At 34.6% G+C, this 24,044-nt stretch overlaps 1 protein-coding gene and 1 non-coding gene across 3 annotated transcripts; one reads left to right on the top strand and one right to left on the bottom strand.

Moving 5' to 3' along the window:
- Positions 1 to 22,452, top strand: DEPDC1 (DEP domain containing 1). 2 transcript variants are annotated; one of them, XM_004588765.4, is made up of 12 exons: positions 1 to 153; positions 4,636 to 4,901; positions 6,984 to 7,140; positions 7,471 to 7,583; positions 7,993 to 8,123; positions 9,468 to 9,515; positions 14,541 to 14,681; positions 15,839 to 16,687; positions 17,115 to 17,287; positions 19,263 to 19,439; positions 21,052 to 21,237; positions 21,912 to 22,452. In XM_004588765.4, the coding sequence occupies exons 1-12, from the start codon at positions 106 to 108 to the stop codon at positions 22,050 to 22,052; spliced, it is 2,430 nt and encodes an 809-aa protein (XP_004588822.2). In that variant the 5' UTR covers positions 1 to 105; the 3' UTR covers positions 22,053 to 22,452. The 2 variants fall into 2 exon arrangements, with proteins under 2 accessions (XP_004588822.2, XP_004588824.2); XM_004588767.4 differs by lacking the exon at positions 15,839 to 16,687 and having other exon boundaries at positions 21,912 to 22,449.
- On the bottom strand, positions 5,443 to 5,546 carry LOC118758716 (U6 spliceosomal RNA). Its single transcript, XR_004995803.1, has one exon. It is a non-coding gene; the product is annotated as a U6 spliceosomal RNA (small nuclear RNA).
- Positions 22,453 to 24,044: the final 1,592 nt, after the last annotated feature.

Raw genomic sequence — 24,044 nt, 5'->3', positions numbered from 1 at the left:
TTCAAATCGGCAGCGGGGCGGACGGTTGTGTGCGGCTTCACGGAGGGTGCTGCTGGCGCTGGACCGGGAGAGTCGCCATGGACCGCCGCGGATGCTGACAGACCCATGGAGACCCGAGGGGTGCCTCCCGGGCCGTATCGGGCCACTAAACTGGTAATTGAGCGCGCAACTGCGAGGCGCGAGACGCTCGGTGGTTTGACTGTGAGTAAAAGGATGGATCAAACTGGAAAGCGGGGCATGGAGGATGAACTGTATGCAGTGCCTTGCCAGACACGCCCTCTTCACCAGCTTGGAGGGTCTGTGCCTCTGCTCGAGGCTGTCTGGGGCTCTGTGAGTCCAAAGGGGAGCGCCTCCAGCGAGGTCAGGTCCTATTGTCTGAGTATTTAACAGTGACAGGTGTTGGGGGATCTGCAAGTCTCTGATCTGTAAGTGTATGAAAGGCTCTTTCAAAAAGTTCTCAGAAACCCAGAATTTAAGGTGCATTTTGGTGCAAAGTAATTTTGAAATCCACGTGTAATGTGTTTATAATATGCGTTTTGCGTGAACTTTTGTAAGGCCCCTGATTCTTGCCCTTAAGGGATTTGCTGAGATGCTACTGTAATGTGAAGGTGTGTTGAGATTTGTAGAATGAGAACATTAGCCCTGCAGGAAGGCCCTTCAAGTGGGCTGTGTCACAGCTACCCGCCACGAGTGTGGAAACTGAAGACACACAAGTGATGCCCCCGAAATCATATTTACAGAATGGAAATCCTCCTAATATGGATCTTGCTGTTCCAAGTTATTGATCCCAAATGTCAGAATAAAAGGTAGAATTTACTATGGGAAGGGAAGCCTAATCCAGGGAGCATGTCACATTATTTAAAATTTTCATTACATTTCTAGGCTTAATGTTGAACCACGTGGGTAGCGTAAGTGAGCTTTTTGGTGTCCTTGGATTTCTTTACCGTTATGAGAATTTTTGCATCTGTGTTTGTCAGGGATATTGGTCTACAGTTCTTGTTTGTTTTTCTGATTTTGGAATTAGGGTGTTGCTGGTCTCCTTCTAGAAGGAGTTTGGGAGAATTCCTTCCCTTCCTGTCTTGCAATTGTTTTTGAAAAGTTTGAGAAAAAAATTTGAATTGCTTGTTGAAAATTAAATAGAATTTAGTAATGAGGCCAGCGAGTTCTGGACTTTTCTCTGTTGGATCTTTATCACTGATGCATTCTTCATCGTGGTGGTTGATCTTTTTAGGTTGCTGACTTCCAGCTTCATTTTACTGTGTTAAGAAAAATATGTGGTTATAGTTTGAATAGGGCTTGTTTGCAAAGACATAGTGGAGGCATGTAAAAAAAAAAAAAAGAAAAATATGTGGTATGATTTCATATTTTGAAATTTATTAATACTTACTTTATGACATAACATATGGTCTATCTCAGGAAAAACTCCATGCACTGATAAAAAGAATGTATATTCTTATATCTATGCAATGAATTATTCTGCAGATACTAAGTAGATCCCTTTGGTCAAAGAGTGTATTAACTCTGTTATATGCTTCCTGCCTGTCTTTTTAAGTCCAGTATTTGCTTTAAATTGGCAGCCACTCTAGCATTGGGTGCCTATATGTTTGGTAAATCCCATGTTCCTGTTGAGGTGATCCCCGAAATCATACATGGATGGTACAACATATGCTAGTCAATAAACATGATACCTCACACTAACACATTGAAGAATAAAAACATTATTATTATCTCAATAGATGCAGAGAAAATATTTGATAAAATAAAACATGCTTTCATGGCAAAAACCTTAAGTAATTTGAATATAGAATAAACATACCTCAATACAGAGAGGGCCATATATGAAAAACCCATAGGAAGCATCGTATTGAATGGGGAACAGCTGGAAGATCCAAAACCAAACAAGGTTGCACTTTCACCACTGCTATTCAGTATATTCCTGTAAGTTTTAGCCAGAGTTATTGAACAAAAATTAAATTAGAAATCAAATTATCTCTGTTTGCGGAGGTTATGATCCTATTCATATGGTAACCAAAAGAATCCTCTGAGAGATTATTAAAGCTCATGAGAGAGTCTGGCAAAGACTCTCAAAATCAACACATGAAAGTGAATAGACTGTATATACAAACAGTATGATCACTGAGAAAAATTGAAAGATCAGTCCCATTCATAACAGCTACAAAAAAGTTTAAGTTTTTCTGAAAAAGAGTCTAGGAGCACAAGGAATAAAGGTAAAAACAGATAAAAGAGTTTACATCAAGCTAAGAAGCTTCTGCACTGCCAAGGAAGCCCTCCAAGTAAAGAGCAACAGGCATAATGGGAGAAAATATTTGCAAGTTAACCATCTGAAGAAAAATTAATATCCAGGATACATAAGGAGCTCTAGAAACTCAACAAAAATAAGCAAACCAGTTAAGAAATGGACTAAGGATATGAACAGGCACGTCTCAAAGGATAAACTCCAAATGGCCAACAGATACATGAAAAGAGGTTCAGGATTACTAACTGCAAACAAAATGCGAAGAAACACTGCAGTGAGGTTTCAGTTCACGCCGATCAGAATGGCCATCATTCAAAAATTTAAAATTAAATGCCGGCTTGGATGTAGAGGCAGAGGTATCTAAATATACTGTTTCGGAGAATGTAAATTTACACAATCATTATGGAAACAATATGGAAATTTCCCAGAACTCTGAAAATAGATCTACCATGTAACTAAGTCATCCCACTCATAGGAATTTCTCCAAATGAAATCAAATCTCAGTGCTTCCATATTTATAGCAGCTAAGATATGGAATCAGCTAATGATTATTTAGAGAAATTGTGGTATACAATCAGAATGAAGTACAACTCAACCATAAAAATAATTAAATCCTGTTTTTCACCAAAAAAAGCATCCATTAGAGACTGTGTGTTTAATGTATTAAGCCAACCCCAAAAAAGACAAAATGTCATAGATTTTCTCTGATTTGTGGTAATAATACACAAAATACCAAAAAATGTATAAGCAAAATTGACATTTTGAAATTTGATTATTTTTTATGTACCTTGTTCATACTCTTTAAGGAACGGTGGGTTTTTTTTGATTGTTTTGTTTTTACTTACTATTTTTTGAATTCTTAATTTTAGTGAAGGGATAAGACTGTGATTAAAAAGTAAATTGAAAGCATGTCATTGTAAAAATTAAAATCAGAATGAGGAGGAATAAAAGGGAAAGTGAGAGGGAGGAAGGGTAGTTTGGCAGTATCATGCTGTTGAAACTACATATGTGAAATATGTGAAATTGTTCCCTTTATGTAATTTTTTAAATTAAAATATTTTAATTGTTTAAATTGAATGAAAGTAGTATGCAGATGCAGAAAGGGAGAAAAAAACATTTAGTGAGTGCTGACACTTCGTATGTTTTAAATCCATTTTATCATTATGAACTGCCCATTAGGTAGGTCCTGTGGTCACCAATCTATGGATGAGGAGGGTACAACACAGAGGATTAAAAGAAACCCCAGCAGGTTATACACAGTGAATGGTGGAGCTGAGAAACAGTTTGACTAACAGTCCACAGTTGAAATTTTCCCATACCAAATTTCAAGAAATCGATTCTGTAATCTCCATAATAATGGAGAGAAATATTATGTTATTTTTGCTATTGTGTTGCGGGCCAGTACATAGTAAATAGCTCAATTTACGTTTCTTGAATACATGAGTATGTGAAATGAGGTGTGCAAAGAAAAGGCTACAGTTACTGTGTCTTAATCCCCCAAATTTTATGCTGCAATGGCAGAACTTCATATAGATTACATAAGTTCTGGCACAGTTGATAGCATACTTAAGGTTACAGATTAGATTTAACCTGAGTTTCTCGGATTAAAAAAAAAGTGATAGGTTCCCTTTATAGCTGTCACAAATCTAAAGTGTGGCTGATTTTAGTTGTTTATAAAATAGCATTTTAAAAATTTCAGTGTTACATGGTCAGTGAATTTTTAGCTTAATGTGTCCTGTCATTTCTGTATCCATTATAAGAATCTTCACATGAGAGACACGATAGTAAATACATAAGATGTTTTGATATTTTAGACATACACAAATAAAATAGTTGCTTGCCAGAAGTTTTGTTTGGACAGCACAGTTTTGGGAGAAGAGTCTTCAGTCAGTCAGGTCTGGGTTTGAACACTTTGTCTCATCACTTAGCTACGTGACCCCTTTTCAAACTGTTCATCTCTTTCTCCTTCATTTCCCCTGTTTGAAAAATGAGATACTACTCATCCAGTTGTAAAAATTAAATTGAAAGGATAAATGCAAAGCATGGTGCCTTGATATAGATGCTACCAGTATATTGTGAATCTAAGTAAAAGATTGTAATAAATACGTGATTTGACTGTTGAGGAATAAAAAGTAGATACAGCTGAGAGTTAACAAGCCAGTGCAGGCCATTTCGTAAAAAAACTTTCACAATAATCTGTCACCAAAGCACTGGAATTAATAAATCTGTCTAAGGTGTAAGACTTTATGCAGCACAAATAAGTGATTTAAGAATTTTTATTATGCAATCAAATATGATAAATTTGCCTGGTATGTTTCAAATTGTTAAGAAATTTCATTTTTGTGCAATTTTTAAAGAATATTTTTCCACTTTTGCAGTGGAATGAAGTCACCACATCTTTTCGAGAGGGAATGCCTCTAAGAAAACATAGGCAACACTTTAAAAAATACGGAAATTGTTTCACAGCAGGAGAAGCAGTAGACTGGCTTTATGAACTTTTAAGAAATAATAGTAACTTCGGTCCTGAAGTAACAAGGCAACAGACTATCCAACTATTGAGAAAATTTCTGAAGAATCATGTAATTGAAGATATCAAAGGCAGATGGGGATCAGAAAATCTTGAAGACAACAATCAGTTATTCAGGTACTGAACACATTTGTAAAATTAAATGCAGATTTTTCTCTCCACTTTTAAACTTTTGCTAAAATAGCAGCTTCAAATAATTCTTAAACACATATTTTATTTATTTAAAAGCAGACTGACAGAAAGGAGAGATCTTCGTTCCACTGTTTCACTCCAGTAACAGCCACCCTAGCTGGGGTTGGGCCGGGTCAAAGCCAAGAGCCTGGAACTCTGTGCAGTTCTCACATGTAGATGCATGGGTCCCAGGACTAGGGCCACCTTCTGCTGCTTTCCCAGGGGCATTAACAGGAATCTGGCTCAGAAGTGCAGCAGTTAGAACTTAAACTGGCACTTAGATACAGGCTGCCTGTATTGCATATGTTAACCTACGTAACACATGCCAGCCCCTTAAATAATGTTTTCCTTAGGAAGCTTTTACTGTTCTGAAGACATTAAAAACCATTTAGAACAATTATAATGTAACTGTTAATTGCTAGGAGATTCAAACTTTAAACGTTAGTACATAGAAATAATAATCCATAATAAAATGTTAAGGAAATGATGATATGCTATCATTGTCCCTGCTATATAGATCATGCTTGCACAGGGGCCATGGTAATCTGTGTATTGTTCCAGTTCTAGTATATGTACTGCCAATGTGAGCACCCTATTGCGTATTCAGGAAGTTTTATAGCCCAAAAAGAACAACGTATTTATCATAAACCAGAAACTTTTGCTTTGTGATTTATAGAAGTTTTCATATTTAATTTCTGGAAAAACTGAGCCAGATGCATAAAGGGACTCACCCCTTTTGTCAGGCATACTGAAATCACACTTTAACAAATCTTGTTCTGTCTTTTCATTTTGAAGAGTGCACACATTGGTCGGATTAGTCACCCTGCACACTCCTTCTAATCTCAGTTCCTTGACCTCCTGTGGAACCAACTCTGTTCAGCCAGTGTAGTTTTGGAGTTTTGTTTGTTTTTTTAAGCTCATATATTCAAGGTTGTTTTGTAAAATATCCATTAAGCTTTTTTAATATATCCGTATCTTTGAATTGGAATGTCAGTGCTATTTTCATTTCAGCATTAGTATTTTTCAAAAGATATGCTTTTCTGTATACACAAGGCAGTTCATGTCAGACAAGTGAAGTACAATAACAAGCATGCAAATAAGCCATTTAGAATAAACCTCTAGAAATCTTCTGTCTGACCAATTCCTCAATCACCTTTGTAGCATTCTTTGCTACTTTTCTTCCTCTGATTCACCTCTGCAACTTCCTGGCAGCCTTCTGTCTCCCCAGCAATCTTGAGTCCAGTGTTCTACTTTTACTTTGAATTTCAAGACTACAACCCAACTCTAGCTTCATTCTTTTTTTGTTTTTCAGTTGCCTACAGAGAAAATTATCATCTCCTAATCCTTTTACAATTTTGTCTTAATGTTCTGTTTCTGAATGAATGTCATTGCATTCCCTGCAGTTACCTTCATTGTCTCCACTTTAAGTATAATTTGATTATCAAATTTTATCTGTTGTATTGCCAAAATAGTTCTCTGATCTGTATACTTTTATCTTAAATATAGATACTCTCTTTGTAAAGCTATTTTTCATACCTGCATTTCTACATAACTCCTCAACTACTCTCATCACTCCTACTCAGTCTTTTACAGCTGTAACAAAACCATGAAGTACCCAGAAAAGAAATATACTGAAGATGTTTAAGGCACTACTGGAGAAAATTGTAAAATTGTATTAAAGTGAATAAATAAAGATAATCCTGTTGATTAATGACAAGACTTCATACACTTATTATATATAAATAGTTCTTAAGTATAAATTTTGTGCATTTTTATTCAAAGCCCCAACATAGATTTTTGCAGAATTAAAGGGATCAAGATAATTTTATAGAGCAAGGAGAGACTTGCTCTACTGATATTTGAGTTTAAATTAATTTAAAGCAATTAAGTACTACGGAAACAAATAAACCCAAATATATATATATATATATATGAACTTGTTTGTAAGTTATACTATGCAGCATATGAAAACTACAGCTTCATGCTGTAGCAGACTTATAATATAATTGCATATTATTTTTAAACTAGGTTTCCAACGACTTCCCCACTTAAAACTCTTCCACGGAGGCATCCTGAATTGAGAAAAAACAGCATAGAATATTTTCCTAGAGATAAAGATACTATCTTTAAATTACGAAACTTATCCCGCAGGACACCTAAGAAGCAAGGATTACATTTTTCTCAGGTAAAACACTTTTCCTGATTATTAATTTCAATAAAATTACTATGTGATTAATAATATAATCATAAAAGTAAATGATTCTTTAATATTTAGTGAAAGTTAATTCTGCTAATCTGTATCATATTCTAAAAATGTACACTTGTTGGAAATCCATAGAAACAATGATTTTTATAAGGTGGTATGATAGAAATGGTGTTTATATGCATTAAGTGTATTTTGTTTTAAATTAATTTGGGCATGGTAGAGCCTAACATAAAACCAAAATTTCCTATTGCCATATTTGTTTGGTACTGTCCTAATTTGAATATAATAAAGTATAATTTTTTTTCTCAGGAAAACACAGAAAAAGAAAATCATGAAATAATCTATGAAGATCAAGAAAACTCAATTAGAGAAATAAACCAACAAGATGTCGAACAAGTTTGGAGATACATTATTATGAGCTAGTAAGAAAAGCTACACTATAACGAAGTTCATGGAGCACTTAGATGAATAATTTATTTGTTTATGAAGATATGCAAATAAGAACACATTCATTCTAAAAATTTAGTTCGATGTCTATGTTTCTTTAAATCCTCTTGCTATGTGTAGTTCAAGCGCAATAGAATTAGAATCAATACCATTTGCTTTTCCTTCAACTCATAATTGTCGCTTTGATTTCTGTATTATAATTTTGAAGATTATTAATAAAGCCAATTCTGTAAGTGGATAGTAATATAAACCTTAGCACTTTAATTATGAGAAAAATAAGATAATTCTGGTGGCTTTGTTTACCAGTCATATTTGCTCATACTTATATTCTATTCTACTTATTTTATGTAGAAAAATTAAATCTGTGTTCTTTCTTCTATTTAGTTTACAAACTATTTTAGGTGTGCCATCCCTAGAAGAAGTTATAAATTCAAAACAAGTAATTCCTCAATATGTAATGTACAATTTGGCCAATACAAATAAGCATGGAATAGTTATACTACATGACAAATCAGGTTGGTATTAATAAAATGATACTGGAATCACTTTAGACTTGCTAAAAGGGAAAGTTGTGGCTATGGAGGTTACAGAGTGATCTAAATAGGAAATAATTTCCTTGGGGGAGTATTGTAGGATGAATTGTTTTATCATCATGCATGTTCTAGTAGTAACAATAGAATAATACAAAGAGAATTTTATTCATGCTGTAAAAAAAATCTTTAATTGCTGTACTAGGTTCATTATTATTAGGAAAAAAAAGGCAAGGTTAAATATACAAAAGGTGTACAGTGTTATAGAAACTGTTGACCAACTATCGTTTTTATGGGGCCACTAGTGTACCAGTCATTTTATAAAATATGTGTTGAGGAACAAAGTAAAAATAGTCTATGCTTTCATGCAGCGTAAATGAATAGTTTATGAAGATCAAAATGTGGATTAATCACAGGAACAATAAAATAAGCCCAGATTGTCACAATAGGGACTCCAAAGGGCACTGGCTTTTTTGTATTTTATATATTTGTGTAATATGTTTACTTCCTGTAAAAATAAGTGTTACCAGGAAAGAAATTCAGGCCAGATGCATTAGAAAGCTTAAATTATATAAAATGCATCAGCAAGTATCTTAAAATACTTTGTTCATAATAAATTGTTGTCTATAGAATTTCATGTATTTGAAAAAAAGAATTTCATTTGTTTGGGACAGACCTTGACTTCAACTGTAGGAACAAAAGATGAACGTTGAAACTGCTGAGCTTGTTGTAGCATGTGCAGCTAGCTTTAGACCAGCTCCTTTTATTGATAAATATAATTTCTCATCAAGATCTCTGTTAGTTGTAATCCCAGCAGCTTTCAATTAAATGTCTCTTTATGGTTTATTTGTTTGTATCAAAACCCTTTTTTATGCAGCCTAATTTAGTGATAGGAAATTGAGAAATTTTTAAGGCAATGTCTACAAAAACATTGTACCAAGATTCGATCACAGGCAGCACCCAAATCATTATAATCTAAGTAACATAATAATAGAAACAGATGAAGAAAAGACAGTGGTAGCGGATGAAAGATTAATGTTAGGAGGTTACGTCTGAGCATCCCCTCTAAATAGTTAATCTTTGATTTGGGTGTAACTAATTAATTTGTTTACGATGTAGAACCAAACCAAAATCTGTAACTTTTAAAAACTTTAAATGTTGTTAATATTGAACTGTCACATTAAACACAAATACATACTGAGTATACATACCTGTATGTATATGTGGGCATATATTTACATATAAAATTGTATGTAGGTGTGAAGTTTTAAAATATGCAGTCATAAAAAATGTGTGATTTACTAAACACTGTTACTTGTTTTCATGTAGAGGACCTTCCTCACTGGGTGTTATCTGCCATGAAGTGCCTAGCCAACTGTAAGTTAAATCAAACATATGTATTGTTTATGTAAATATTCAATAAGAATGAAGAGAAATTTCAAATCATTCATTAAATGTCTGATGGGATTGTATTTTTCCTCTTGATGTTTAAATTAAAGACTAGTAGGATTGATTGCATTTTCTGCGCAAGTGATTTTATAATTCAAATCCATCATTTATGATTGAATACACAGAAATTATAACATTATAGGCTAATGAATGTCAAAAGACTTTCAGGTGAAGCACACATTGATTGCCTTAGACCCAGAATTTCAGCAGAGGCTTGTAAATAGGAAAGGTTGAGCCAAGAAGTGAAATTTTCTACTTGCACTTCAATGTTTTTACATTGTACATGGCTTTAGCATCCAGTTGCTTTTTCTTTTTCCTTAAGATTTATTTATTTATTTTTCTTGGAAAGTCAGATTTACAGAGAGAAGGAGAGAAAGAAAGATCTTTTAACCACTGGCTCACCCTCCAAGTGGCCATAGCAACCAGAGCTGAGCCATCCAAAGCCAGAAGCTGTGAGCCTCCCCATGGTTTCCCAAGTGGGTGCAGGGTCCAAAGCCTTTAGGCTGGCCTCCACTGCTTTCCCAGGCCACAAGCAAGGGAGCTGGATGGGAAATGGAGCAGCTGGGACATGAACTGTCATCCATATGGGATCCCCATGCATGCAAGGTGAGGAATGTAGTCACTAGGTTACTGTGCTGGGCCCATAGTATCCAGTTGCCTTACAATGTTTTTCCATTCTATAGGATGTATTGATGGGACTTTTATGTTTATGAAAAAAAAAGATGAGCTGGCACTAATCGACACATCTTTTAAGCATTTTGTTGATCACCTTTTTTTATAGTAACAAGTGATAATGGTTTTTGTATTTGAAAACCCTCATTCAAGTACAATACCCTATTTGCTTTTAATAAATATAGTAAGTATGCAAAGGTGTATACTTTTAAATCATCAAAAGTTCAAAGCAGACATTCGGTGTATTGATTAAGATGCCCGTGTCCTATACTGGAGTCCTGGTTCACATCCCAACCTGTTTCTCAATTCCGCTTTCGTGCCTGGGAAAGCAGGAGATGATGGATGGCTCAGGTGCTTTGGTCTCTGCTGCCCATGTGGGAAACACAGATTGAGTTCCTGGCTCACCGCTTGGACTTGCCCAGCACCAGCTTTTACAGACAGACGTTTTAGATATGAACCAGAGGAAGGTTGAGCTCTTTCTCTCCCTTTCAGGTACATACTGTAAATAAATGAAAACATAGGAAAAATGTAAAATTCTAAACATTTTATTTATAAATGTGTCTTTATGTTTTGAATGTATTGTTTCCAAAACTAATTGGGATATTATTAATGTTCAGTCAGAGTAAGCATAGATTTCTTTGTTGTTTGCTTGGTATCAATATGACAATGATAAGTATCACGTAAATAACTTACAGAAAACTTTTATATAGCAAATCAAGAGAAGAATCTTGATTATAAATTTCAGAATTTTTTAAATTTCTCTTTCAACTTTCACTACCTAACTGCTCTTTTTCTCTAGTTTGTTCAGCATGTGTTAGCGATGCATATGTGCAAAGCAGCAGATTCCTCTGATAGCCTGATAGCTTTGTCTTTATCCTCCTCCCAGCATGTGTTATATTTAATGACAACAAATATGTAACTTCCTGAATTCCAGTTTTACAGTAGTGTATTTAAACAATCACTGTTAAAACTTGTCATCTGTGTACTTAATCCCCAACGTATTCTATGAGAGAAATGAGTCAGTAACCAGTGTATTGTCTCGTTTTCCCCCTCAAAGACCACCAAGGCTAATAGTGTCAGGTTTAATGCAGGTGAGCTGGAACTGGAGCCTAAATTCTGCAACCACATGTTTTCTTATTTCTAATTCTAAGGAAAATGTGTTTTCTGTCTTGGAAAACTTTGTTGATTTTGTGTGTGTGTCATCCCAAGAAAAATAACTGTTGCTCTATTTAAAACATGTATTAACCATATTTCATACAAATTTCTATGTGTAGATGTGTGTGAATGTGTATAGATAGATTTGTAATTTTCTGCTTTTTTTTCAGTGTGTGGCATCAATTATGTAGATATAAAAACATTAGGAGAGAGAAGTAAGGAACAATATGTCAGTTTAGGAAGAGAGACTTTTAGATGCAAAGATTTATCTGTTTCCCTCTATACAGATATACATGCATTGGGAATCTTCATTTCTTGTCTCATTCCTCCCCCACCTTATCACTCTCTTATTATTTACCCCAAGTAATTACAATGGCATAGTCTTTCATTTCACTGTTGTAGGCTTAACTTTTTAATATATAAATGTACCATGACATGATAAATATAAGGATGAAATTAAAGGAACATAAGTATAATATATAATAAATATAATATTTAATTAAATATTAATGGGAATTATTCAGGAGTAAAGACACACACTGTATGTATTCATTAGTTCCCACATCCCTTGTGGAGTGTAATTGCTTGTGTGTTTGTGTTTATGTGTGTGTTTATTGTCACATGTCAAAGAGAACATCAGGTACTTGTTTTTTGGGGAATGGCTTTTTTCACTAAGCATAATAGTTTCCAGCTGGGTCCATTTTTGTTACAAACAGTAAGATTTCATTCTTTTCTATGGCTGAATGGTATTCCTGGGAGTAAATGCATCACATTTTCTTTATCCACTCGTCAGTTGATGGGCATCTGGGTTATTTCTGTGCCTTAACTATTGTGAATTGTGTTACTGTCAACATGGGGTTGCAGCTACCTCTATTATATGCAGATATCATTTCATTTGGATATATTCCCAGATCTATTTTCAATTGTTTGAGGACTCTCCATACTGACTTCCAACGTGGTTACCCTAGTTTACATTCCACCTGCAATGGATTAGGGTATCTTCTTTCCCTGCATCCTTGCCAACAATTATTGTTTGTTTTCTGTGTGTAGGCCATTTTCACCAGAGTTAAATGGAACCTCATTGTGATATTCATTTGCATTTCCCTTGCTGCTAGAGACCCTGAGCATTTTTTTTCATATGTCTTATTAATCTTTCATCATTTGAAAGATATCTGGTCATGTACTTTGTCAGTTTTTTAACTGGGTTGCTTGCTTTGGTTTGTTAAGTGTCTTGAGTTCTTCGTGAATCTTGGATATTAGTCCTTTATCTGTTGTATAATTTGCGAATATTTTCTCCCTTTCTGTTGTTTGCCTCTTCATTTTTGCTTACAAAAGCTTCTTAGTTTGAGGTAGTCCCATTTGTTTATTTTGGCTTTGTCTGCCTTTGCGTTTGGTTACTTTCCAAGAAATATTTACCAATGCCTGTATTTTGTAGAGGACTTCCTATAGTTCCTGTATTTTTTTATGTTTTCCTTTAATAGTTTCATGGTCTTGGGGTGCAGATTTAAGTCCTTGATATATGTAGAGCTGATTTATTAGAGGGTGAAAATTAAAGGTCTTGTTTCTTTATTTCTGTGGACGTGTATCCAATTTCCCCAGCACCATTTGCTAAAGAGACTATCCTTTCTCCTTGGATTGATTTTGATTCATTTGTTAAAAATTCGTTGGTTATAGATGTATGAGTTTACTTCTGGAATTTATTATTATTATTATTATTTTCCATGATACAATTTTGTAGGTTCTGTTCTTTTTTGTTCTGTTGATCTTCTGGTCCATCTGTGTGCCAGGACCAGGCTATTTTGATTAGCACCACTATGTATTCATCTTGGGTTCTGGTATTGTAATACCTCCAACTTTTTACTGTTTGATTGCATTAGCCATTCAGGGTCTCATGTGCTTCCATATAACTTCAGCATCATTTGTTCCTAGCTCTGAGGAGATTGTTGTTGGTATTTTGATTGAAATCTTAGTAAATCTGTAGATTACTTTAGGCAATGTGGACATTTTGATGATACTGATTGTACTAGTCCATGAATTTGGCAGATGTTCCCATGATTTGTTGTCTTGTTCTATTTCTTTCTTTAAGTATCTGTCATAGAGATCCCTCGCATCCTTGTTTAGGTTTATTAAAAGATACTTGAGGGTTTTTTGGGGGGTAGGGGGTGGAGGGATGCCACTATTTTGAATGAAATTGAACACAGGCATTAAATTTTTGTATATTCCAAGACAATTGATTAATGTCTATCGATTCTATATCTTGCAACCTTGCCAAACTCTCTTATGAGTTCAGTAGTCACATAGTTGATTATAACAACTTACTTACTAACAAGGTAATTTGAATTCTTTCCAATTTGTGTTCTTTTCTTTTTCTTGCCTAATTATTCTAGCTAGTAATTCAATACTGTGTTGAAAAACAGTGGTAAGAGTGAATGTCCATTTCTGTATCTGGATTTTAATGGAAATGTCTTCTTTTGCCAATTCAATATGATGCTGGCTGTGGGTTTTTCACATATTAAATTGATTATATTGAGAATGATCCTTTTTTGTCTAATTTGCAAAAAAAATCCTAGGTCTACACTCTTAGACTACTCATAATTTTTAATTTTCTTTGTTATAAAAGGTTTTTAAGTTACTGCAAGCCCCCATTTTCTTATCTATAAAATGATCTTAATTCTGAGAAAACCATTAAAGTTGTCATTATTGTTTCAATGGTCATATTAAGCCTAACTAACAAAATAAAGATTATATTAAACTTCATTAAAGGTATGCTTGATATAAGGCAAAAATTCAGTCAGGAAAATTTAGTTCACAAGAACAATTTGGTGGAATTATTTGCAAAATCTAGTCTCATTGGACTTCCCTAATTCTTTCTAAAACTATTTTAATTTTTCTTTATGTAGACTTATTAAATACTAAGCAAAACAAAATACTAGTTATTGACTACTTTAAATGACTTCTAACGAAAAGGAGAGAAATGTACAACTTGTTAAAAATTTTTTAATGTGGACATTTGCATCGATATGTAGATTTTTCATGAAATGCAAGTTTTGTAATTTTTATGGGTATATTTAAATCTTATTTAAATTAAAATAAATTTTGCCCATTCTCTTACCTTATGTTTCTTAGGGCCAAGATATAATGATATGACTCATCCAACTTATACTGGATTTGAACGAGATGTATTTAGAACAATTGCAGATTATTTTCTAGATCTTCCTGAGCCTTTACTTACATTTGAATATTATGAATTATTTGTAAATATTTTGGGTATGTATGGATTTTATTTTTAACTAAATTCATTTTATTGTTTTTATCATTTCCCAAAGTTTAAAAGTACTTAAAGAGAACAATATTAATAAATATGGAAGTAATAGGGTATAGATCATTTTAAAATTTAGTGATGCTGTATTGCTCATTTTCCAGTAATCCTGATGTATTATTACAACACCAGTTCTCCCCAACATTTCACTTCCAACAATAGCTAGCTAGAGCCAACAGGTAAACTCAGCAATTAAAGAGAAGATAAGTTTGGGATTCAATTCTGCAAAAGTTTTCTCACTGTATAGGTCACTTATAAATGAAGTTGCCTAGCAGCTTTTGCCTATAGCCAGGCAATTGGAGTGTTTCCTCGGGTTCAGTAATCCACTTAAAGGATTCAGTCCAAGGAAGCAATGTGCTTAATATCATTTTTTTTTAAGGATAGAAATCAGGAACAGTCACATGAAAAGATGTAAGGGACAAGGTACAGAGGTGGGGATACTGTAGAGCTTACATGCGTTTTCCATGCAGATCGCCTTTCCAGCACATCATGTTGTTACCAAGCCTTGTTTGTATGGTTTTAGAGTCTTCTTACCTAGACCTGAGTGGCTAAGTCACTGGCCTATGGTAAAATATATCTCTGTAGTTCCTTCCCATTCCTAGATAACATAGCTGCTGCTGGGAGCCCCAATCCTCTAATCACAGCCCCCCATGCGTCACCTGAGCATGAATTCAGGCATGTGCAAAAAAGATTCATCATAACTAAATTTTCATCACCTAGGAAACCGCAAGAATTTTAAGGACCATACTCCAGAAACCAAGAACAAAGACCAAATATGTGTTTTACCATTAATTACATTCACTCTTAATAGGTCAATTCTACTACTTGCAGACCTACAGAAAGTAGTTTTCAAGGAATTCTGGCTTAATTCATTTAATTAGGTTGTTTATTAAAATTATTTGTATCACGAATGAGGAAACAAATAGTCTTGCACGTTTGTAACTGAATGTTGCATGTGTCCTATTCAAGTGGCTTCTGAGTTTATACTATACTAACAATATATACTATCTCAATGCTTTATTATTTAACTTCACTACAGTTTTTTGTTTTATTTTTGTCCACTGTCATACAGTTGCATCTTAATTTTTGTTTCATTTTCTGGTAGTTGTTTGTGGCTACGTCACAGTTTCAGATAGACCCAGTGGGACATATAAAAACCAAGATGATCCACGGTCTTCAAAAACTCATCACCTAAACAATTTGAATTCCTTCAAATCAACTGAGTGTCTTCTTCTCAGTCTGCTTCATAAAGACAAAAGAAAAGAAGAATCAGATTCTACTGAGAGACTGAAAATAAGTGACCAAGGAGTTCAAGAAAAATGTGCTAAGAAAACGCATCTAGTTAATTTAAGAAACAGAAGAGCCAGTGTTAATGACACAGTGGGAGGAAGTTGTCATAATTTAATAGGTTTAAGTAGTATGCATAGTCTGTCCTCTGAACTCAAACCAAGGTGTTATTCTATGGATGGAATTATAGATTTGCCAGGGAATTCAAATAAAGAGGTATCCAGTTTCTTCTATCAATCTGTTCTGAACAGTGAAGGACAAAATAATGCACACTTTCTAGAGTCAAACCTCAAACAAGAATCCCTATTGAATCTTCAATCAGAGGAAGGTGTTCAAAAGGAAGTTTGTGTTGGTTTCAAAAGAACTTCTACTTTGACTGTTCGAGACCAAGCGGAGTTAAGTAATGGGAAATGCAACTCAAAACAGCTTTGTAGATCTCAGAGTTTGCTTTTAAGAAGTAGTACAAGACGGAATAGTTATATCAATGCACCAGTAGCTGAAATTATTATGAAACCAAATCTTGGACAAAGCATCATAAGTACACAAACAGCTGTGAGACGTGAATTCCAAGAGTCTAGTGTCATAATCAATAAAAGACTCTGCAAAAGTACAATAGAACTTTCAGGAAATTCTTTACCTCCATCTTCTATGTTGACTGGCACACAAAGTAAGGTTGTTGCTTTCAATGCATGCAATATTAACTTTTATTATTTACTAACTATGTTTTGCTGCTTTGGCTTTTCTTCTCTGACACTCCTTTGATTTCTTGCCTCAAAAAAGAATTATTGCACAAGACTTTCATGCATAACCAATATTTATTTTAATTATCCAATGCGCTTACTTACTTTTCCTGCCATTTCACTTATTCTGAATCACCTTATTTGTAGTAATTGAAGAATTTCAATGCTTAGAAATAGTTTGTGAAAAAATAACAAGAATCATACCATGTTTTGTGGAAATGTAGAAATGTCTAGTCATAGTTAAAAGAAACACAATGATACTACTTTATCCATTTTCAATAACCTTATGATGATCATATAAAAACAACCAATGTCATTAATCATTTTTGGGGTTGGGGTGACTTCGCTTTCTAGGTTTGCTGCAACCTCACTCAGAGAGAGTGGCCATCAATGCACTACAGTTATGTTGTTTGTTACTTCCCCCACCAAATCGTAGAAAACTTCAACTTTTAATGCGCATGGTTTCTAGAATGAGTCAAAATGTTGACATGCCCAAACTTCATGATGCAATGGGTACAAGAGCATTGGTAAGTTGATTTCCTTATGGAAAGAATAAGCCCAAACAAAAGCAAAGAACAGAACTATCCAAATGTTCTTCTCTAGTAATGTCTGACCTTGAAGCCCTATATACTTGAGTTAAAAACCTCTTCTGCATCTGATTTTTCCACAATTCTGGCGTATTAATATATTGTGATCAGTCTGTCAAGCTCTCACAAGCTGGTATGAATCTTGACTGAGAACTTTACCTTTTCATTCATCCTGTATCACTACATATTCATTGACTCAGACCATATTACTTTGCATCATGGCAGTTCTGTTTTGTAGGAACAGAAGAAGAGGTGTAGGTACTCTTAAAAGCTTTCAGAATATGTATTAATCGTGAAGTTATATTTGATGAGTTGTGGTAAAGATCAGTGTGGTCTGGAAGTTGGGAGGTGCAGTTGCCATTCTCTGTTTGGAAGTGAACCTATGAAAGTCTATCGCTAGTTTAAGAACTGTCATTTCTTTAGACTGCAATGTGTCAATATGCAAGAGTTTTCATAACAAGGAATTGGAGCTATACTTCGTTTTTCCCATTATTGAGGGCAATTTCTTAACAGTGATAAACCTAATATAAAGATGTATTACTTGTGAATAATTAATTATGACACTACTAGAAAGCATGTGGATTTTAAAGAGAAAGCTGTTCTAGGAGGTATGAGTGATGAGGTTAAAGTTTTCATTTTGCAGTTTTGGATTTGACGTTATAGAACAATCAAAGGAAATATACCCAACAATAATAGACATGCGAACTTGGTAAAGAAAAGTCAAAGCAAAGGACAAAGGTTTTTGCAGGCATCCACATGGACATGGTACTTGAAGCTCTGTGGATGAGCTGTACAAGGCTAAGGATGTAGAGAAAGAACGTAAAGCTAAGGGATGATATTTAGAATGGCATACGAAATGTGTATGACACATAGGAAAACACTAAACAGGCTGGCATTGACATAGCAAGCGAAGCTTCCACTTGTGATGCTGGCATCCCATATGGCCACCACTTCAACTCTTGACTGCTGTATTTCCAATCCAGCTCCCTGCTAATGCATATGGGAAAGCAGCAGAAGATAGCCCAAGTACTTGGAATGCTGCCACTCACGTGAGAAAGCTGGAAGAAGCCTTGCTAGTCCTGGCTTTGGCCCAGCACTGGCTTTTGCAGCAATTTGGGGAGTGAACCAGTGGGCAGAAACTATCCTTCTCTTCTTCATTCCTTCTGCTCCTCCTTTCTCCCTCTTTCTCCTCACTATAACTCTTTCAAAAAGTTTTTTAACTTAAAATAGTAACTAAATATTCATTTTAGTAAGTATGTTTACTATCAATGTATTCAAAATACATGAACTAGAGAGTGTGTGCATGCCGTGTTTGTGAGTTATAATTAGTGACTTACAAGAGTAATGAGTTTTTTTTTTCTGTGTCACAAACTTTAATATGCTGAAATTTTATGAAGAGTAATGCGTTTCAAAACATGAAATTTTATTCCAGCATTGGAAGATTCCTTAGTATAAAATTAAAAATATGTATATTGAATTGCTGTTTAAAGAGTTTCAAAACGATCAATTTTGCTAACTTTACAACCATTGGTGAATATAAATGTCATATATTCCCCTGCTTTGTGTTCTCTTGGGATTCATTTAATGTAGCAATTCTGTCCTCTAACAGTCTTTAACCTTAAGCAATACATCTGTTGGTTGTTAAAAACCTTACAATATTTACTGATTATGACAAATTTTTAAAAACAAGCATCTGATAAATCTTTGGAGTTATATGAAGAAAATAGTTCCTAAGCACTTTTAAGGACCTAAGCTTTATAGAACTCTAACTGTAATACATATTTGTCCTCATTTTTTATCTAACATCTACTTAGCTGTTTATCCCAGTATTCCACATAATACTATCTGAACATTATTGACATTCTGATTTATATGAAATTAGGTTACTAAATTCACATCTTTTAATAAATTTTAGATGATACATACATTTTCTCGATGTGTGCTGTGTTGTGCTGAAGAAGTAGATCTTGATGAACTTCTTGCTGCAAGATTAGTTTCTTTCTTAATGGATCATCAGCAGGAAATTTTTCAAGCACCAGCTTACTTACAGACGGCAGTGGAGCAACATCTTGACTACTTAAAAAAGGGCCGTGTAAGTGTTTCTGAGTTCTAAAATTTTCTGCATCACTCATGTGCAAGTGGCAAATTCATCTCAAACTAACCTAAAGGGAGTGATAGTATTACCTCTCCTGTAAGCCTCTGAAAGTCAGAAATGTGAAGAAAAACCAGGGAGTCTGAATAGCATTGGAACTCTATTTCCATTCCTGCATCTTTTAGTTCAACCTGGATCTTATATTTAGCAAATGATTCCTTCATAATGATAGAGAGTATAACCAATAGAAGTTCATGTGTCACAACCTAAAGTTTGAAATCCAAAGGAAAAAGCTGTCCCACCTCCCTTTTGAAAAGTTCTGGGAATTAACTCCTATTCGGCCCAATCTAGGTTAAATGCGAATCTCTTGAATAGTTGAGGAGGATCAGGATGGAGAGAGAGAGGGAGAATATGTTCTTTGACATGAGAACAGAGGAGAGGAAATGAGAAGAAAGTGTCATAAGAAGGAGACAGGAGTACTGAGTATCCAAAACTGACAGAGAACTGCTGTATCCAGTTTTTGGCTACGTAGCCCATGTTCATGTGTTTTCTCCCAGATGTACCATCTTAATAATTAGCCTGGCTTGTGATAATTATAAATGTCTCCTATAATTTTCTCCTTATATCGGCAGATTTTATGAGTTGTGCTCGTGCCTCTAGACCTCAAAAAGAGAAGATACTTTATTACTAAGAGCAGTAATATTGTTGATTAAAATCACTTGAAGGAGGTAGTATTGTGGCACAATTCCACTTACAATACTAGCATTATATAAAGAAGTACTGATTGTTGTTGGTTTTTGAACCAGCTTCCTGCTAAATATGTAGGAAGGTAGCACGTGATGGTCCAAGTGCTTAGGTCCCTACTACTCACATGGGAGACCCTGAGGGAGTTCCTAGCTTCTAGCTTCAGCCTGTCTCAGCCCTGATGCTGTGGCCATTTCAGAATGGACCAAGTGGAAAATGTCTATCTGACGCTAAAAGAGTAAAATCTATGATTAAGAGTAATGATCATTAAAAAGAATCATTTAGTTTAGCAGTTAAGATACCTGTGACCCACTCAGAATAATCTGGGTTGAATTCCTGGCACCAGCCCTGTCTCTAGCTTCCCTCCAAAGCAGACCCTGGGAAACACTGATGATGCTGATCCTGACACCCATGTAACACACTTGTATGGGGTTCTCAGCTTCTGCTACCCTGTTCCAGTCCCAGCTGTTGGCCAGCTTTTGCGGAGTGAGCCAGTGAATGGGGCTGTGCTCTCTTGGTCTGCTTCCCTCTGTCCTTTTCTTTCTCTCCCTCTCCCTGACCCCCTCCTTCTCCCTTCAAACTTAAAAAAGGTTTTCAAAGCAGTGTTGATGTTAACAGCTACCTTTGTGTAGTGCAGATTATCTGCTAAATAGTTTAGATACCATTTCTAATGCAGTCATTTTAAGTGTTAAGGAAACAGACTGAGAAAAGTTTAACTACTAGATCATAGAACTAGTATTTCACGTGGTTTAGCTTGTGTTGAATATTTGATGGCAAAGAGTAGGTACCAGATTCATCAAAAAGAAAACTGAATATAAATATAACCAAAAGTAACAGACTTGTACTATAATCATTTTGTTCACGACAGATTAAACATCCTGGAGATGGGCTAGTTGCTCCTCTGCCAACTTATTCTTATTGTAAGCAGATTAGTACTCAAGAATTTAATGAACAAAAAGTTTCTACCTCTCAAGCTGCAATTGCAGAACTTTTAGAGAAAATTATTAAAGACAAGAATTTGCCTCTAAAGGAGAAAAGGAAAAAGCTAAAACAGGTAAATACAGCAAACAAATTCTCTACCTAATACACTGTCTCTCGTTGTTTTTAGTAATATTTGCAATCAACTTCTTATTTCAGTATTTTAAATTTGAATATGTGCAACAGTATGCAACACTGTGAATTCATTAAGTTAATTCTAAATATTTGAATATCCCCTGATTTTACTCTTGAGTGTTTAAATAATAATTGAAAAAAAGATGTCTCCTCTACTGCTGGCGTTTTATATGGTTGCCTAGATTGGCCAAATGAACTGATTATAAAATCTGGCAAATAGAAAGTATCTCTGAGTGTCTCATCACTGCTGCTTAGGATTTTTAGCTCTTAATCAAATCCCAGTAGCCACATGATTCTGACAAATCCAATTCCAAATCAGACATACAAAGAATTAGGAATTGTACTAGAACATTGGGAAAGAAGAGTTGGAATTTTTGAGAGAGAATTAGCAGCAGAGGAAAATCCTAAAATGTTAACGTTAACAGGTATCTATGTGGTCTTAAGAGTACCTTTCATTTGGGAGAAAAGAAAAAGCAAAGAATAAAAGGACCATAAGGGATTGTCATCTGTGAAATGCATTTTTGAGAAAAGGACAGAATTATTACTGTGCATTAGTACTGGCTACAGCTAAAGAAATAACACTAAATACGTTCTGATTATTTACATATTTTTAAGTTTCAGAAGGAATATCCTGTTATATTTCAGAAGAGATTTCCAACCACAGAGAGTGAAGCAGCACTGTTTGGTGACAAACCTACAATCAAGCAACCAATGCTGCTTTTAAGAAAACCAAAGTTCCGTAGTCTAAGATACTAACTGCATTAAAACTTATCTGATACTTATGAAACTTTAATAAATGAAGCCGTATCTGACAATCTATTACAAAAGAAGTCTGTTATATTTTTTTAAATGTTTTGTTTATTCCTAACCATAAATATATGCATTCTACAATGAGGTGCCCAAAATAGGGGTGGGCAGTCTGAGACTTCTGAGAAGCTACTAGATCTCAACTAAGAGAACATAAAACTAAATATTATCAAATATTTTGACCAGGAATGTTCATCAGGATTAAGGAACAGTTCTGTTTTTAAAGGAGAACTTGCCTGTATACATGCTTATGGATATTAGCTAACAAAGTTACTGTGTTGGGTTTCTTCTTTGTTTCTACCTATAAGAATGTGAAGAATATCTGGAAATTCAGTGAGTTCTCAGCTGTTAAGTGTTGCACCCCCAAATATACTTTCTGTTTTTTATCTATTTATATATGTCTCTGTGTTAAAAAAATGTCTATATATTGTTTTGTTTTCCCCTAAGCATTACCCCACCTACTTTAATTTCATTTATAAGCATCTTTGATTTTGTTCATAATTTTAGTATAAAGTGAAGTTATAAAATGAATATAAACAATCATGTGTTCAACAGATTTTTATTTAGCAATGCTATGTGCCTTTCATTATTCCATATCTGTGAAGACAATGAAGTATAAAAATCGTAAGCTATTTTCTAATCAACAGAGATACACCTCTAATAACGGCACATTTACTGGAATCCTTTCACTAGAGAAAAAGTTTGCAAATATTCTTTAGTAAAGACTGAAGCCAGTGTGATGGCTCACGTAGTTAATCCTCCATTTGCAAGTGCCAGGATCCCATGCGGGTACCAATTTGTGTCCCACTTGCTTCACTCCATTTCCCATCCAGCTCCCTGCTTGTGGTCTGGTAAAGCAGCAGAGGACGGCCCAAAGCCTTGGGACCCTACACCCACGTGGGAGACCTGGAAGAGCGTCTGGCTCCTGGCTGTAGATCAGCTAAGCTCTGGTCGATACAGCCATTTGGAGAGTGAAGCAGCAGATGAAAGATCTTAATCTCTCTGTATATCTAACTTTACAGTAAAAACAAACAAATCTTTAAAAAAAGCTGACAGCTATGATTATGAAATAGTTCTCCAAGCTAAAAATACTCAAAGTAATATACATGAGAGGTTTTAATACAATCTATGCACAAGGGACCTAAGTTTGGACAATTGTGAAGTTTAGGAAAGTTACCTAGATATCTGTACTTTGTGAAACTTGGTAGGTAACTCCAGTATTCAGCCAGCTTTGAGAATTCATGTTGAGAATGCATTTTATAAATATTGTAGTAGATGCTAAGATGGTGGCACACCAACTATTTTTCCATTGAAAGAAAATGCCAAGCATGTGTACCTCTCAACACAAGATTCCTCAGTTTCCTGCTTGATTGATATATAAACAATTCTTTCAGATGTTCTTTTGCTGTGCTATGATTGTTTCATATCTATATCTCCAGTTATAAAGAAATATATCCACAAAGTAATAATTTATAATATTATTCTTAATTTCTCAGTGTAACTTCATACCATTGATTTTTAGAAGGGTGATAGTCCATTTAATATCACTTTTGTATGAAAGTTTGAACAAAAAATACTAAATCTGTGTTTAACCCAAAAAGTATGCCAAAATATTTGTATCAAATTAGAATTGTTTGCAATGTTTGTCTACCAGAACTTTCTGTTTACAGATTTGTGAGAGTGTGAATTATGTTGCAATTTTAGATAAAAATTATTGTGGGTTTTGTAACAATTTTTTATTTATTGAAATTAAGTGCGTAAGTATAAAAGATAATAAAATTTCGTTTGCTTTAGCGTACATTTAATTGTGATTACAGAGTACATGGGTGGCACTTTAATAACATGAAATTTAGTCAGGTTGGGATTCTGTGCTGTTTACCATAAGTAATTTCACATAAATTAGTAACTTTTCTAAGCCCCTCTTCCCTTATCTGTGAGTTG

Source organism: Ochotona princeps, chromosome 2 (assembly GCF_030435755.1).
Source record: "Ochotona princeps isolate mOchPri1 chromosome 2, mOchPri1.hap1, whole genome shotgun sequence".
Lineage (NCBI taxonomy): Eukaryota > Metazoa > Chordata > Mammalia > Lagomorpha > Ochotonidae > Ochotona > Ochotona princeps.
This window is presented reverse-complemented; position numbering and strand designations above follow the sequence as displayed.